We start from the raw sequence: 18,622 nt of genomic DNA, 5'->3' as shown, positions 1-18,622 counted from the left end.
TGGTTCTGCTAGAACTCCACACAAATACTACATGGGAACACTGAGCGTCAGGGGAGCACACAAAAGGGTGGGGATCAGGCTGTGGGGAAGCAATGGGGTGATCAGAATTTCTACTGTGTCCTTAGCGTGTGCTCACTATCATTTGCTGCAGTGCCAGCAATCAGAATGGTTTAGTTTGGTAGTGCCTTTTCTGTATCTGAATTTAAATAACTGCTAAAGTGATGTCTTGTTTTCTGAACTTTTCTTAATGCATATGTGAGATTCTAATGGGGTGGTGAAGTGGAGAGTACAAGAAAGGTGTTACTGAGTAGCTGTGTAAACTGCTCATAACAGGTAAGAGCAATGACAGAAATGTAATTTTGCTTTGCTCTTTCTAAAATAACAGGCTAAGAATTCTTTTTTAAATGTCCTTTTTATATTACAGATTGCCCAGTGCTCTACTGGTATCTAATACACTGTAAAAATATATCTAAGGAAATCAACATATAAGCTTACAAAATATAATTTCAAACATACTTAGAATGAGGAAAACTAAGAGCTATCCTAAGAGATGTAGTTCTTCTCAAGGAACTAATGTTTGTGTTTTCGAGCCTCAGTCTAATGCAAACATTGTAGCCTTTACCTTTCACTCATCATAAAAACTCATCATAAAAACTCAGTCTATTATTTTAGTAGGGGACTCTGGGGACTACATACCTATTTGGAAGATGATGACTGCCAAAGGTTGTACTTCCACCAGGACCCACAAATAATCTCAGTCCTTCTTCTGCAATGCATTTTTAAAATATTTGTTATACACAAAATTATTAGGTTACTGTCAAATAATATGCATATTGTAGTAAATTTCATATTTAACATTTGTTTTATTAAAGAAAGAAAAAACTTTTAAAAAGCTACATACAAGTTTTAAAACAGGCAATTTAGAAGACAACCTAATAGCTATTTCTCATGAACTTTCATAAAGCTATTTTCTTAAAACTGAGTAAAGATAGCTCTTCCTCTAAATTTCCACAAGGTTTAATTATTTCTCTTTACCACCAGCTACATAATAAAACCAAGTCCATTGTTAACTGCTCTCTATTCACACCAGCATGAATAATTACACCTTTGACATTGGTGGCATGTAAATTTTCAGTTTCAGTGAAAATGCTAAGTAGGGAATGAAGTATTTGTTATTTACTATCATTTCCAGGTTACCACTCAACCCTCCAAATTACAATAGTGACTTGAAGCGCTTACTGTAAGCATGGTAGACAAGGAAGCATAGTTAAAGGCAATGAAAGCTTTTTTAAAACTGTTCTCTTATAAATCTTATTCTGTCATTAAATTAGTATCCATTCTTAGAAATAAATGAGCAACAAAGTTATCTTCCAACTTCAAGACCAGAAACTTATGTTACAAACATGCAACCATCAATATCATGATGTCCTCCCTCTTATACTGCTGACCATGTGGGTCGCACAAACCTAGATTGTGCAAATCTGTGTATATTTAAAGGCCATCTACAAACCTTCTGCACTGGAATCTAGGCTGAAGTCTTGACTTTGTAGTATTTTCTCCACAATATCATCTGCATCCACCCTGGTGTCATCAACTCGTTTCAGCTGAGATTCTACGGAATCTTGTTTCACAGGACATCTTGAAAAGAATTAAAAACATTTTCTCCTTTTTGTTACATTATGAAAACATAGCTGTTGTTTCTTTTCTTTTTTTTTTTTTTTCAGTTGAAACTGAGAACAAAAGGATAGATACTTGTTGAGTGTTTCCAGAGCTGTATCTTCTTTATCAGCTGTATCAAGATTTGGTTCAGCTATTTTTTGCTCAGTTTCATCACATGGCTCTAGAATACTTTCAACGCCTGTTGATGTACTTCCCACTGAAGTATTTCTCCTGTGGCAGAACTCAGAGAAACTGGATGACCGAGAGTGGCATGAGCTATAACCTGTCAAAGAAAATCACTTTGGATATAACACTCAGATCAAATACACTGCAATCAAACATTCATCTCCAATAGTAGCCTTGAGGCCATTTAGGGCAATAAAAGTCTCAGGAATTCAACTTCACTTTTAACCTCTACCTGATACTTTTGACTGCTGGCTTGCATAGCTTGGTGTTCTAGAATGTCCACAGGCACCAAGTTCATCTGGAACAGAGGCACTCTTTGCTGAAAGATCTGCAATAAGTCATAACATGATGTTACTATTGCTGCTGACAGTGAATGGCTACTTTGTATTCTAATCTGGAGAACAAAAAGATTCCTTTAAATCAGCAAAATGTAAACTACTAGATTGCAAGAAATACAATAGGTTACTGAAGAACTACAGTATTTTCCATAAAATTTAACAGTATTCCATCTTAAAATTATTTCAGAGTTTAGGTTCAGTATTTTTTTTTTAGTATTTATTTATTTATGCATACAAGAGCTGGGGTACAAGCCAGAGATGTGTGGGGTGAGAGGATTCACCAGAGACAGAGTGGGGAACAGAACAGGCAGACTGACTGAAATACACTGCTGAGGGGAGCAGCGGGCGAGAGAGGAGAGGTCTGCTGCGCCATGTGGGTTGCTCCCTGGCCAGGGATCGAACTCGTGCTGCAAAGGCTGCGGATTGCTTCATAGTGCGGTGCTTAACCCCTTGTGCCACCAGGGAGGCCCCTACGTTCAGTATTTCTCTAATAAAAATATATCAAATGTATTCCTATAAATTCTCACAAAACTGCCAGGTTTTTATGTGATTTTTGAAGAAGTTTTGCTCTCAAAATTCCATCACAACAATAAACTAAAGAGCATTTTGTTATTTAACACTGGTGTTGCTAGTGCTAGGCTATAATTTGGGCAATTGTTTGCAGTTTAAATCAACAGCATGGAATGCAGCATGGAGAATAAAAGTTCTTAAAAACTGATTATAGTATTCAGTTTCAAAGTAAAGTACAGAAGCAGCAATGTCAAAGCCATTTCTAGCAGTTCCCTGATAATGTGCACACTCCAGAATATACCCATTATGTATTTCTAGAACCAGACTTCTTCCAAAAGAATGAAGAACTGTGACCATTTTTCATTGTCATGAAATATTCGAAAACTAGAACTATTTTTCACTTAGAGGCAAAAGGAAACCAATTGAGTAATACAGCAATTATAGCAGCAGTTCCTTAAATGATACTGAATGCAGTTGGACAAAAAATAATGCCAAGCAAGTAAGTTACTGGCGTGACATGTCCCTTCTGCAAAGGTTTCTCACTTCTGGGCAGGATGCAATGTACAAATTTAACCAGCACCTCCAGTCCTGCTTTATTATATGCCTTATTTATTATATATGTTTTTATATTATATTTATAATGGTTCTATTTTTCTTTTTTTTACATTTTAAAAGGTGGGTTTACTAGGAAAATGAGAAAGAAAAAGAGAGGCACTTGCACAGTCGCAGGTGGGCAGAAGAAATGCCACTGCTGCTTTGCACAGGGAAGGGTTTGTAGGGCAAAAAAAGGATGACAGTGGTTCTAAATCCGAAGATCAATTATAATAAAATTTGGGCTCACAGAGTTGATTCACATCAAGAATTACATAGGAATAACCTTTACTCCTAAGATTGGCTCAAACCTTAATTCTTCCACCTCTCTATTAGTTTTCAAAATTTATTCATTCAATGAATATTATTAAGCTCTTACCAAGTCAGATGTGCAATACTGTTTAAGATACAAGGGGTGGGCCTCCCTAGTGGCGCAAGGGGTTAAGATGCAACCTATGAAGCTCTCCTCAGCCACTGTAGCAAGAGTTTGATCCTCCGCCAGGGAGCTACCGAAATGATGCAGGAGACCTCTCCTGACTCACCCACTGCTCCCCTCAGCCGTGTATTTCAGTCAGTCTGCCTGTTCTGTTCCCCACTCTGTCTCTGGTGAATCCTCTCACCCCCCACACCTCTGGCTTGTACTCCAATTCTTGTATGCTTAAATAAATAAATCTTAAAAAAAAATAAGATACAAGGTAAAAGGGGTGCAAAAACAAGTATGAAAAATTATATGCTCAGCATTTAGAGAAGAAGCAGTTCTTTTTTTTTTTTTTAAGATTTATTTATTTATTTATTTATTTATACAAGCACTGGATACAGTCAGAAGCACGAGAGGGTGAGAGAATTCACCAGAGCCAGAGCGGGGAGCAGAGCAGGCAGAAGGACCGAAGTACACTGCTGAGGGGAGCAGCGGGCGGCAGGAGAGGTCTGCGCGCCATGTGGGACCCTCCTCCGGTGGCCGGGGAGCAGCCGGGGATCGAACCAGCGCTGCAGAGGCTGCGGGCAGCTTCGCAACCCAGCGCTCAACCACTGCGCCACCAGGGAGGCCCTGAGAAGAAGCAGTTCTAATTCAATATGGCAAGTAAGGAAACATACCAACCAAAATGAAACAAGAGCTCCAAGGGACAAATGCAGCTAACACCACGTGCTAATAGGGGAAGGACCTCACAGCAGAGGCTAACGCCAGGTTTCAACACAGGAATTCCTCAGCTAGATGAGACAGGGAAAGCATAAGAAAAAGCATTCCTGTTGGTAGAAAAGTAAGTAGTTTGGTAAAGATGGCATGCAGGGTAGTGGTGTACATGACTGAAGGGAAAAGAGAGATGAGCAGATGCCTGTGAGTGAAGGAACTTTTCCAATGAGTCTGAAGAAGGAAATAACTCAGTGGCTTCACACAACATGACCACATTACAGTTTGGGAAGATCACTTTGGCAACAGGTTGAACAGAGGTTGAAGGAGTAAAGGTTTCCCTAATAATCAAGCTGAGAATGAGATGCATAATAACAGGCACAAATGATAGAATTCATTGCATAAACAGAACTGTGTCGGGGTAACAGAAAATATAGGATGGAGACTAGGAAGGCTTGGATGGGAGATGCGGAATGTGAGACATGCAAGGATGTGTCATTCACTGAATTTCTGTGTCCCTGGCCTCACGCTGGGGGATACAAACACAAAGAAAACACCACTGTGGGCCTCCCCGGTGGCGCAGCGGTTGAGCGCTGGGTTGAGAAGCTGCCCGCAGCCTCTGCAGCGTTGGTTCGATCCCCGGCTGCTCCCCGGCCACCGGAGGAGGGTCCCGCATGGCGCGCAGACCTCTCCTGCCGCCCGCTGCTCCCCTCAGCAGTGTACTTCGGTCCTTCTGCCACCCTCCCGCGCTTCTGACTGTGCCCAGTGCTTGAATAAATAAATAAATCTTTAAAAAAAAAAAAAAAAAGAAAACACCACTGTGAAGAACTTGCAGTCCAGCTGAAGAGAAAGATAAACAGATGAACTTCAGTACAATAAGCAGCATAAAGCTGACCTTTCCAGAAAGCATTTGGAAATATGTACCTGCTGTTGAGGAAGGAGCTCTGGAGTCAACACAAACTTGTTAATTGAAAGTATTTAGCTCACATTTACATGATCACAGTTATATTTATGTGACCGTTAAGTCCAATGGTATAGGCGACATTGCCTAGGAAGAGTGAGAAAAAGGAACCAACTCTGTAGAACGTAAATATTTAAGAGGAAGGTGTAAGAAGCAGCAGCCACAAATAAGCCAGGAGAGAAAATGTCAGAGCTAGAAGCCAAGGGAAGAGAAAGCTGCAAAAAAGAATAAATGGCAAGACAGATGAGAGAAGCAAAAATGCCCACAGGATCTGATGATCATTTTATGGAGACACCATCAAGAGCAAGCCAGGGTGCAAGTGCTAAGGAAAACCCAGGCAGCACGATCTTTCTAGAAGGTTGGCTATAAAAAGAGTGAGAAGAGCAAAGGGGAAGAAAAGCTCGAGTCCACAGCAGTAGGAGACGGAGGGATATCAGGGCGAGTGAGTTTTTGCTTTTACTTTGCTTTTACTTCTTTTCAAAATGAGAAAGAATTCAGACTATTGAAATACTGGAGAGAGGAGCTAATGGGAAGGTTGACAGAACACAAAGGGGTCATAGACCCTAAATCAGGATATTTTGGGGTAACTTCTTTGAATCTCTAAAAAGTTGTATCTAAAAGAAAATGTTATGTGACTTCAGCTTTCTTTTCATTCTTTCATATAATAATCCTGATCAATAACCAGGGAGAAAAAAGGAAGTCTTTTTCCTCCAGTCAACTTGGCATTTTCCCCTGCCTTCTTTGAACTCCTGCAGCAGATTCTGACTACCACTGACAGTTTGCTTGGGGAGCAGGCCTCAAGGTATGGCTCGGGCCCAGCAGCAGCAGTGTCATCTGGGAAATTCAGCAAAGTAATTTTAAGCCCAAGCCAAATGAAAACCAGCCTGCGGTGCCAGGAATCCACAATTTAACAAGCTCACCAGGTGATTCTGTTGTACACTAATGTTGGAAAACCACTGAGAGTGGGAAGTGATCCATGGAAGAGAAGTAACACCCGAGGAGGCAATGGGCGGAAAGTGCTGGTGTGTGGAATAGATAAGTCTGGGGAGCAGAGGTGTACAATGGTGGGGGTGTGTCACTGCTGCATTTCATCGGCAGAGCATAACCCTTCAGACAAAGTGAAGCAATGGATTGACCAAAAACTGTGTAATTGAAACTTTTGGCTCATTTGAAGTCATAGACTTACGGAATTTTCAATCTGGGAGGAACTTTGGGAATGTATTAGGACATCAAGTAGTACTGTTTTTCACAAACTGCAAAACCAGCAAGATACAGATCCATACCTGCTATTCCAAGATGGATTTTCAGAGTCTCTCCACCTTTTCTGTCTTCTTCCAGAGATTCAGATTCACCAGCAATTGGTATAGACATTGATGTAGAAGGAGGTCTGTAAATAGACATTTCTAAGAATCAGAGCTTGATTTAGGAGTGATTTTGAAAGTCTGAAATGTTGTTAAGGACTGGCTATGTAGTGGGTACCTAGCCTTAGGAAGGTGCCTTAGTACGTTACCTCTTTGAGGATGAAAGTAATAAAAATCAACAAATAACATACACGTATCCTGAAAACGTCTGTAAGATGAAACACTTATTATGAAAAGAACTGAATTTGCTACAACATGGATGGGCCTGGAAGGCACTATGCTCAGTGCAGTGAGACACAAACACTGTATGATTTCACTTATGTTAAATCGTATGTCATATACAAAGAAACCAAACAAATGAATAACCTAAATAAAACAAAAATAAGCTTTTTAGACTGTGAGATCAAATGAGTAGGTAACAGAAGGGAAGGGGGGAAAACTGGGAATCAAGCTTGAGGGGGCAATTATATGTTGAAGGATAGAATTGTACTTTGGGAGGTGAATTTGATACAGTATACATATGATTTATGAGATTCATAAAGTATATGATTTATAAGGATGACACCTGAAACTTATAATGAAATGTTACCTCAGTAAAAATTATTAAAAGAACACTGGGAGACTTAGGCATATGGAGGAAATTCATCCCTCATGTGAACTGATATTAAGGAGATTTAGAATCCATAATTTTAGCTGGGCCTTGGCAGTTTCCTGTCTCAGTCTCAACTAGTTGTGTTTCATAAATAATCACTGAGTGCATATCATGTTCTGGTTTTTATTCTATTACCCCTTTTGTGCTAAAGTTATTTTTATAACCCTTACTGGAAATTGTTTAATGTAGCTCAATACTGGAATGAGAGAGATGGAATTTTTTTACTTTAATTTCATAGTAAAGCTAAAAATATGGGAAAAATGACCTCCTAAAATGATAACACCTAGTTAGTATTTTGTAACTATTCCATGCCCTGTAACAATGCCATAGACTTGTGTAAGTTGTTTTCTCTTCCTGGAGTGTCTCTACCCACCTTCTCTGCTTAGTGATTTCCTATTCATCCTTTAAACTAGCTCAGTATCATAACCTTGGGGAAGACTTACCTGGCTTTCAATGAAAAGCAGTTAGGGGCCTGCTCCCTCCATGCCCAATGACATCACATGCTGTGTTGAACATGTGCACTCAATTACTTGTTATCCAAGTGTAGCTGCTGCTCGGTACCACTTATCGCTAAGGGCTTTAACTGGCCCTCTTCTTCAGCTTCTACTCTTTCTTGACTATTCTTGACAATTTTCTTTGTTTTGGTTTTTCTGTGATTAACTACCTTAATAGTTGATATAGATTTGAGGATACTCATGCCACTACCACCATATGATGTGGAAGAGAATGAAGTGAGGCCTCCATGACCTAGTGTACTAAAGAAAGTAAACCCTGTATCAAAAGAAGAAAATCCCCCTCCAAAAGATGGAAATCCAGGAAAGTGACCCTGTGGCTCTGTTCTTGCTTCCATGCGTCACCCCCCCACCTCCAAGACATCATCTGGGTTACAGAATGTAAAGCCAAACTCAAATGGACTGTGGAAATGACTCCCGTCTCCAACTCTACCATTTAATCCTTCTTCACCATATTTGTCCCAGATGTCCTTCCCCACCCCCTCCCCCATCTGATAACACCACATAAGCCTCAGCTACTAGTTTGGATTTTCTCTCTACTTCTTTATTCTCAGGATTTTAATCTAGATGCCACTTCAGCGCCTATTTCCAATATGCCTTTTAATGTCCTCAGCTGAGGCATGTGTCCCAGAACATCACAGCAATCCACCATGCTTTAACTGATTGTTGGGACAAGTTCCACCTCTCAGAGCCACCAAAAATAACTCGTGAATGCTTTCACTTCTCACATATCCGCATCTGTGCCCATATTCCCTGCATTCCCTCTCTTGACAATCCAAGCACACTGTTCTAGCGATTGTCCCTTTTCTCTTCTGTACCACATTTCTCTCTCTCTAATTGCACCACCCATCTCAGTGTACAAATATACTCTACTATCTTTATTCTTTAAAAAAAAAAACAAAAAAAACAAGAACAGGCCCTTGACCTCATATCCTCTTTGTGTTTCTATTTTTCCTGTTCCTTTTTTCAACAAAATTCCTTGTAAGAATTGCTTCTGTTCATGTCTCTTTTTTTTACTCAAAACTCTCTTTAATATACCCCAGTAAGGCTTTAATCTAAGATCATTCTTCTATGGGGCTTGTCAATGTCATCAATGGTCTCTGTGTACTGCAAAATTCAAGGTCAGTTCTCAGTCCTTTTCTCCTGTGACCTATTTCAGTACTGTATGGCAGTCGATTATGCGCTCCTTTTTGGAAACACATCCTTCACTTGGATTTTAGGACCATGCCCACTCTGGTTCCTTTCGCCTATCTCATTCATCAGTACTTGGCTGGTTCTTTCCTATCTCCCCGACCTCTAACATGCTGACATGTCCCACACTTCAGTTTGTGATCCTTTTCTTTATTTACACTCAATCCCTCTAGGTCATTTATTCAAATCACATGGCTTTAACAAGTATTTATGTGCTGCTGATGACATGATTTCCAAATTTATATCTACAGCCTGGGCCACCCAAATGAACTCTATAGTGATGTATCCAATTGCCTACTTAACCCGCAGGGCTTGGATGTTAAGTAAGGATATCAAACTTAACATGCCCAATGCCGAGGCTCCCAACTTGTTCATCTTACAGTTTATCATTTCAATGAATGGAAACACCATTCTTCTAGCTACTCAAACCCTAAAACTTGGCTTACCAAACTCATCTATTTCTACCCTTGTCTCCTTAACTGCTCCCACAAATTGTCTCTTCTCTACCTGGCCATCAGATAATTGGTGCTCTAAACCCTCTAGTAGCTTTTTACCTCATTCAGCTATTAAGGGGCTTACAAGACTCTTTTATCATCTGATCTAATCTCCTACCTCCCCCCTTCTCATTCACTGTGCTCAGACACACTGACTGCCTGGCAGTTGCTTGAACATGCCAAATATACTCCTTTCTTAAGGTCTTTGTCCTGGTTCCCTCTACCTCAAATGTTCTTTCCCCAAATATATGCGTGGCTTGCTTCCCATCTTCAGGTCTCTGCTCAAATACCATTTTTACCCAGGAAGACTTCCTTGACATAATACTACTTCTCCCCACCATGGTGCTCTTACTCTACATTTCTCACGTATATTATATACTGTATATTATATACTCACTTGTTAGCTTCTTGTCTGTTTTTCTCTTAGAATATAAACTCGAAGATAACAGGGACCTGGTCTACTTTTTTTTAACTGTTGTCTTTGTAGAGTTTAGAATAGAGCTTAGCACATGGTAAGACATGTAACAGGTATTTCACGAAGAAATGAAAACCCACCACAGAGTCAAATAAAAAAATTAGTTTGTGTAATACTCCCAAAACCTTTCAGGTGACAAAAGATCCACAGCTAAAATAATTTACCATAGACAGGATGCTTGGAAATAGTGACTTCTATGGGGGTAGGGTCAGCTGCCTAGGAAAAGAACTATTCCTTCACTGGTTTTAGCCATCCAACACCACAAAATATTACATATTTAAGCAAATGAATCACTTATATTTTCAGATAAATAATTCATTAACTGAGCTTTAACTTACGTTTTAAAACATGGGTCACCAGACATCAGCTGCATACTGATCAAAACCTAAACATAAGAAAAAGAAATATCCTGATTATAAAAGATGTCTTAAGAGGATAAGTCTTGTTTTGTTAATGCATTCTCTTGAGCACCTAGTCCAGGGATTTATATTTAAAAAGAAGTAAAATGACTGTTGAACTGGGCTAGGCTAGCTTCAGTATTAAATTACTGCTTTATACAGACATTCAACACTTTGTAATTGCAAAAATCAGAATGGAAAACATGGAATCAGAAAGCAAGCGCTTCGCCAGGAACCATCTGCAGTGTGTGGCTATGCTGGGCGAGTGTGTCTTTCCTCCCAGATTCCTGTGGTGCTTAAGTGTCTGGAAACTTTCCTCCCAATCTGCCATGTTGAAGCTTCAAGGGGTGTCTGCTGGTAGCTTCTAAATGTAGAATACTTCCGGCCTTTGCTCCAGCTTTAGATCAGCATTTAAAGCTTCGCTAATGCTTTCTGAAATGCTATTGTTCTCCAGTTGCTACTCTTTAAGAATCAATCATCAGATCTCACTATGTTCATCTGGAAATAATGACAGTGGGAATAATAATTTTAAAAGTAACAACATTACTCATGATTTGAGAATTTATTATGTGCCATGTGCACACTAAGTGTTTTATATGCATTATTTCATTTAATCTTTAAAAGTCCCCTGGGAGATTAATACTTTCATTTTAAGCCCAGGAGATTAGCTGGTATTTTCAAGATCAGATGACTAGTAAAGGGCAAAGCTAAGATCTGAACCCAGGACTGTATAATACAGCCATAACTTGCTTAATGATGGGGACATAGTCTGAGAAATGCTTTGGTGGGTGATTTCATCATTGTGTGAATGTCACAGAGAGTAATCACACAAACCTAAATGGCACTACTCACTGCACACCTTAGCTGTGTGGTGCATCCTTTTGGGCCACCCCTGAATACACAGTCCATCATCAACTAAAATGTTATTTAGTGATGCAGAATATACTAAAACTCATGGTCTTAATAAACAACAGGACATATGTCCATATATAAAACGATGTGTTTTCTACCTAATGGCTGACATGTATACACACACACACTTCCTAGTACCTTCACTACCATTCTTTTCTTCTTTTTTCCCCCTTCAAATGTTAAACTTATCAAATGCTTGATTTATACCTATTGGGCTGGTTTCACCTCTTCTTACATAGAACTCTACATTCTGGTTTCCAACTACATCAAAATGGAACTCTTGAATATCCTGGATATTATCAGGAAGAAACTGGAGATGCCACTTATAGTTTTAAGTACTATGTAGGTAAGTAGAGCAAAGTGAGGGAGTCGTTGGAGAAGAAGTTTTTTTTTTTCCCTTTAATATAGGAGATACTAGAGCTGTTCATTTATATGTTGATGAGGATAGTTCATTAGAGGGGGAGATAATTTGGAGAAGGGATAACCCAATGTGTAAAATTCTTGATTAGGCAAGTTTTAGATTCTAGAACCTAAGAAAGGTTGACTTGTGACAGGAAGAGGGATACTTCACTTATTTTAACAGGAGACAAAGAGCAATAATAAGGATTGGAGAGACAGAAGAATTGTAAATTCTGTGATGGGAAGATGAGGGAATTTGAGTTTAATGGATTCTATTTTCTCAATAAGGGGTAAACCAAAATCATGAGCAGGGAGCAAAGAATGGTGTGTGGAGATATGAGGAGAAAGAAGGCATGAAACAGAATATCTAGGACACTGAGAAAGAAGCTTACAAAGGAAGGGGAGCAAAGGGCTTGGTGACAGAACGATTGTGTCATGGCAGCCAGACCGGCTGTGGCCTCCCGCAATGTCTGGCATCTCGGATGCAAACCCAGAGAGGGCAACTGAGTCTGATTAAGGTTGGGGGCTATTAAGGGAGAGAAATGGAGGAGACAAAGGCACAGGGAGTATTTTAAAGGATATGTTCTTGTGAGTCTAGTGTGTATTAGACAACAGGTAACATGAGAGACCACTCGCTGGGAGACAGGGGAACTGCATTCTGTTCTTAGCTGATTATTTCAGTGAGACACGCTAGCTTCTGCGTCTCAGCTTCTTCATCCATAACACAGGGACAATCGATCCCCATTTAACCACACAATCTAAGCTGGTTATGGAGGGAAGTGAAAAGCAGAGGCTGACAGAGATTGAGGCAGTGGTAAGGTTAAAGACAGCTATGTGAGTAGTACTGACAAAATAAAGAGGATTAGAAACATAAAAGACAGTGGTAGGAGAGAGGAATAATAGGAGGTTGAGAGGCCTTGGGCATATATGGATTCGCAGCGGGGGAGAACAGTGGAACAGACAGTTCACAAGGTTAGCTCACCCACGGAGACAGTGAAGTCACAAAAAAAAAAATGATGATAGAAAGGATAGAGAGCAAAACTGTAAGCCAGAAGCCAAGTCATCACTGAGTAGGAGAGAGATGGTGATGACTGAGAGGAGGAAAGGAAGGTGTGAGAGCTGAATGGCATGATCCACAAAAGGTCTGATTTCTACAGGGCAGAGTGGGAGAAACTGTGGAAGAATCAATGGGGAGCCAGAAGGAAACTATGGATGAGTCGATCCTGAGGGATGGGGTGGTCTGAAATTTAACAGTTATTTCAATTTTCAAAGAAAACATCGTAACTCAGAAAAGGATTATCCATTTTATATAAGAAAAATAAACTGGGCCCCCCTGGTGGTGCAGGCGGTTGAGTGCAGCGCTGAGGAGCCGTCCACAGCCTCTGCAGTGCCAGTTCGATCCCCGCTGGCCTCAGAGCAACCCACACGATGCAACAGACCTTTCCTGTCTTGCCCACTGCTCCCCTTAGCAGTGTTTTTTCGTTGGTCTGTCTGTTCTGTTCCCCGCTCTGTCTCTGGTGAATCCTCTCACCCTCCCGTGTATCTGGCCTGTACCCCAGTTCTTGTATAAATAAAATAAATCTTAAAAAAAAAGAAAGAAAAATAAACTGAATTTTGTGGCTTATTCAGGATGGTTTTAAAAATGAACAGTGTAGCCTGTTCTTGTGAGTCTAGTGTCTATTAGACAACAGCTAACATGAGAGACCACTTGCTGGGAGACAGGAGAACTGCATTCTGTTCTTAGCTGAGTATTTTAGTGAGACATGCAAGCTTTAGTCTCAGCATCTTCATCTACAAAAAAGGGACAATCTATCCCCATCTAACCAACTGTGTATATCTCACAGAGCTATATTCAAGTGCTCTGAAAATTTTTCAGTTATACAGATAACCAAAAAACTGAAATCATTTTTTTAGTTTTCTGTGCAGAATATGGACAGAAGTAAATATATACATGAATACACATATAAGACGAACACAGAATTTTTAGTTGAGATATAACTGGCATATAACATTAGTTTCAGATGTGTAACACAAATGACTTGACATCTGTATACAGTATAAAACAATGCTACAACAGCCTACTTAACATCCACCTCCACAGTTATAATTTTTTTCCTTGTGACGACAACTTTCATGATCTACCCTTAGCAATTTTCAGATATGTAATATGGTATTACTAACTATAATCAACATTACCCAGATTTACTTTATAATAGGAAGCTTGCACCCTTTGACGACCTTCACCTATCTCTGCTCCCCCTCTGAACCCCTCAAACCACGACCAATCTGTTTTCTGTATCTATAAGTTCAGGGTTTTGTTGTTTTTTGGATTCCACATATAAGTGAGATCATATAGTATTTATCTTTCTGTCTTTTTTAGCTGCCTTATTTCACTTAGCATTCTTTTTAATGGCTGAATAACCTCTCTCTCTCTCTCTCTCTCTCTCTCACACCCCCCATCATTATTGATGGACACTTGATTGCTTCCACATCTTGGCTACTGTAAGTAGTAAATAATGCTGCAATGAACATGGGGTTGCAGATACGATTTTTGAGTTTGTGTTTTCATTTTCATAGGGAAAATACCCAGAAGGAGAACTGCTGGATCATGTGGTGGTTTTATTTTTAAGTTTTTGAGGAACATACATGTTATTTTCCATAGTGGTTCCACCAATTTATTTTCCCACCTACAGTGTACAAGTGTTCCTTTATTTCTACATCCTTGCCGACACCTGTTAATGCTCTTCTTTCTGATAACAGCCATCCCAGGTGGGAGGTGACATCTCATTGTGGTTTTAATTTCCCTGAGGATTACTAATGTTGAGCACCTTTTCATGACCTGTTGGCCATTTGTATGTCTTATTTTGCTTATTTCCTCTTTACCTTCTTTTACCACTTTCCTCCCGATCCTAACTACACATAACTCCTTATTTTTAAAACTACTAAATTTTTGCAAGGACTAGACTGGCTACAATAGCCCTCTGTATCTTTTCAAATCTTCAGAGTTAAATATTTAGAAAAAACGAGGATTGAAAACTGTAGGTATATAATATTTCTTTGCTCCATTAATTTCTGACCACCCAGGTTTTAATCAGAATTATTTTCCTTTCTTCTTATTAGATAACTTACCATCATGAGTAACCCACCTAAATAGAGCAAAGGGTTTATCCAGTGAGTTTTACTAGGTACAAAGCATTTTAAAACCATATTTTCAACTGTTCATACTTAATGCTCCTGCCAACTCTCTTATGCATATATTCTCTTGTGGTCACCAGAATTTGAAGTACTTGATGGTACCTGGAATCTGCCCTACTTTACTAGGTATAAGAGAACCAAGTGACTTCTATGTGTCCACCACAGCTGCTTTGGAAGTCACCTTCTAGAAGCTATAAACATCCTCAGGTATACATTCATCATGGTCCCTCTCCCACAGAGCCCTTCTGCTCTAGTGGTTGTGTGTATTCTTCTCCAAATACTCACAGCCACAGAGAGAAACACTTGAGAACCATGAAAGTGAACACGTTACTTTTCAGTCTTGAGCTCTGGGTGGTCTTTGCTCCCCATGCGGTATTTCATTATGATATCAGTACTGATTCCCATCATGCCCTTGACAGTATACACCTGTACTTATTTAAAGACAGAGAATCTCATTTGTTGACATGTAAATCTTGAAACGTGCTTACTTTAAGAATGGAATTATCCTGTCTTGTATTTTTGGTATCATAGCCTTCCAGTAAACAGCGACGAGTGGTATTTCTTGATCCAGCAAACTCTGCCAGGTTTAGATCTGCAAAGCCCAGCTATGAAAAGAAAGAGAATTATATTAATAGACTATCTACTAGGCTTTCACAATATTTTCCTTAAAATAAACATTCAACCCACGTCCTAGACAGGTTTTCTCAAGCTGCATTTGCAACTTTTACCATCTTAATAATACCTGTTGCACTATTTGCTTCATATGTGTCTTTAAATTGGCTCATTTTTTGTGATTTTATCCCCTATCCTACTTTTAAATAATACGATCTTTGAAATTACATATTCAAGTGCTGAATGCATTTTTCTGTATACATTAAACTAATCTTTTCGGTGTACATTAAAATATGCAAAATAAACGGCAAGGTTAAAATAATGCATATCACACAAGAAAAATCATTGCAAGTGGCAGCGGTACTCATACCACACTCTGGGAAATACCTGCAGACCAGTCATGATCACCTGCACACACATGCAAACAACTGGTCAGATGCGTCTCTCCCTGTTCTGGTTCTGGCTCTGTTTTCAGCTAACCAGGGGTGACTGCAGATAGCTGCACTTTATTAAGGTCTCTCTCTCCGTGACAGAAATAGAGTGATTTAAGTGTGCTGCATACTTTCTTGGCACAAGCCCTCCTTCTTCACTTTCCACAACATATGCCTTGCTGATCACCCTGAATCTTTACATAGGAAACCTCTTCCTCCCTTCACCAAATCTGTGTCCCATATCAAGTCTCTCTGCAGCTACTCAGAAATTAAGTTCAAACATATTTCTCTCCCTTATTAGTACCTAGATTTAGTCCCTGTTTTCTGAAGCTACCAAAGATGACTCTATCGTCTTACCTCTGATGTTGCTAACACTTTCTCATTTCCAAATGGAACACATCAAACTGATTACACCATTATTTGCTGAACAATATAAAATCTTTAACAACAAAAATCTGTCTCCCTGAATACATAGTAAAAAACACTATGCATTTCAAACACTGCTGTGATTTTTTTTCTTTTTTAAAGACTTATTTATTTATTTATACAAGCACTGGGTACAGTCAGAAGTGCGGGAGGGTGAGAGAATTCACGAGAGCCAGAGCGGGGAGCAGAGCAGGCAGAAGGACCGAAGCACACTGCTGAGGGGAGCAGCGGGCAGCAGGAGAGGTCTGCGCACCATGTGGGACCCTCCTCTGGTGGCCGGGGAGCAGCCGGGGATCGAACTGGCGCTGCAGAGGCTGCGGGCAGCTTCGCAACCCAGCGCTCAACTGCTGCGCCACTGGGGAGGCCCACTGCTGTGATTTTATGTTGACTGCTTTAAGGCTTTAAAACACACAGTGGGTACATATGAATGACATCAAGAATGAAGATTTTAATTGTAGGCTGGAGAATTATTTTAGCAGTTTTTAACTGGTAAGAAAAAAAATGAAGGATAAAATCTTAGTGACCAATGAAGGGTCACAAATCCCAAATGCATTAAGTCAAAAGTACAAGTCACAGGTAACACTGATAGAATTTTCATACAGTTACTCTGGTTTTACTGCCTTTTTAGGGAACCAACAGATGTGCAGAAAGGCCTGGCTATGTCCAGGGTAAAGCTACATCTAACTGAGCATGTGGCAACTTGTGTGGCTATTTGACCAGACATTATCCACATACCCTATCTCATACCTTATCCTTTCCTGTCAAAGCTCCAACACCTCCTTTCCATTAGCACTGTCTGCTGATCCCTTGCTTCCCATTTCACTCAGAACATAAAAGCAATCAAGAGAGCACTTAACTTCTGCAAGCTCTTATGGCCAACCACATCCATTCACCTACCTGTACCTGTGTCCACACGCTTTTCTGCCCACTGACTGTACGGGAACTGGCTTTGCTCCCAAGGTCAACTGCTCTTCTCCTACTCAGGTTCATTGTCTCAGGAATTCTTCCCTCTCTCTCTCTCTCTCTCTCTCTCTTTTTTTTTTTAAATTCTTCCCTCTCTTATGCATTCTAGAATTTATCTTCTCTACTGGGTCACTACTCCCATTAGCGCCCAAACATGCTGAAATTTCTCTCATCTTAATGAACAGTAGAATCAAACAAAACCTCACCCTAGATCTCCTTCCAGTCTACTAGACCATTTTCCTGTTCCCTTTTATAGTGAAACTCTTGAAAACATTATCAGCATCCGATGTCTCTGATCCTTCTGCCCTGGCTACCTTCATTAAATTCATTTTGCCGTCTCATCCTTCTTTGTCTGGTCACATGAACTTATCTTTGAAAATGCTAAGACCCTATCAAAGTCTTCTGGTACCTGCTGTTCTTCTGCCTGAGCTGTTCTCTTTTAGATCTTCTTGTGGCTTTCTCACTCCATTCAGCTCTATGGTCAAATGTCATTTCTCTAAGGAGCCTTCGTTGACCATCCTAAAGCAGGCCCAGTCTCCTCCCTGCCCTCTCTGCCCCCTACAGTTGCTACCCCCTACCCTCATTGGTATTATTTTTCTCTTCAGCAGTGATTAACACATCATGTACACACAATTTCATATTTATCTGTACAACCTGTCTCTGCAACCTTCCATCTGAAGGTTAAGTCTACAGACGTGGGATTTATTTTCTGTTTTGTTCACTGCTGTATCTCTAGTACTTAGAATAGTGCCAGGAAAAGTGCCTGGCACATGGTAGGCAGTTAATACATACTGGCTGAGTAAAAAACAGCCCACTGGCTTACCATTCACTGTTGGCATGCTGGTATGCCAGTATCACTAAACATATACAAGTAAAAAATAAAACAAACACCAAACAATTAAGAATCTGATCAGCTCCTCTTAAGAGAGCATACTGAAAGGTAGGGCATATCAACCTGATGTTTAGGCTGAAGGTAACCAATGAATGCAGTCAACTTACTGAGCACCAGTTTTGTGCCAGCCTCTGTTCTTGACACTGGAAAACAGTGATGAATGTTCAGAACAGATAAGGACAGTCTTCAAAGAGCTTATAGTTTAGCAAAGTACCAGAGAGTCCACTGTCCTTATGATTTTCTCTTTGGCTTTACTGAGACAACCTTCTCATCAAAATGCCACATATACATCAACGCTAGGCATCTCTAAGGTAGATATTATTTCATTTGGCAAA

General features: G+C 40.0%; 1 protein-coding gene and 1 pseudogene across 1 annotated transcript in view; both read right to left on the bottom strand.

Moving 5' to 3' along the window:
- The window catches only part of EEIG2 (EEIG family member 2), a 48,540-nt gene that overhangs the window by 5,615 nt on the left and 24,303 nt on the right, over nucleotides 1–18,622 (bottom strand). The window contains exons 4-10 of the mRNA XM_037498152.2: nucleotides 15,452–15,568; nucleotides 10,398–10,444; nucleotides 6,658–6,761; nucleotides 2,078–2,173; nucleotides 1,753–1,942; nucleotides 1,511–1,638; nucleotides 697–766 (exon numbers count right to left, since the gene is read on the bottom strand). Coding sequence (XP_037354049.1) covers nucleotides 697–766; nucleotides 1,511–1,638; nucleotides 1,753–1,942; nucleotides 2,078–2,173; nucleotides 6,658–6,761; nucleotides 10,398–10,444; nucleotides 15,452–15,568 — 752 coding nt within the window. The remainder of the gene's footprint in view (nucleotides 1–696; nucleotides 767–1,510; nucleotides 1,639–1,752; nucleotides 1,943–2,077; nucleotides 2,174–6,657; nucleotides 6,762–10,397; nucleotides 10,445–15,451; nucleotides 15,569–18,622) is intronic.
- On the bottom strand, nucleotides 7,438–10,020 carry LOC119235090 (dnaJ homolog subfamily B member 6-like; annotated as a pseudogene).

This window comes from Talpa occidentalis, unplaced genomic scaffold (assembly GCF_014898055.3).
Source record: "Talpa occidentalis isolate TD23 unplaced genomic scaffold, MPIMG_talOcc4v2.1 talOcc4.9, whole genome shotgun sequence".
Taxonomy (NCBI): Eukaryota; Metazoa; Chordata; class Mammalia; order Eulipotyphla; family Talpidae; genus Talpa; species Talpa occidentalis.
This window is presented reverse-complemented; position numbering and strand designations above follow the sequence as displayed.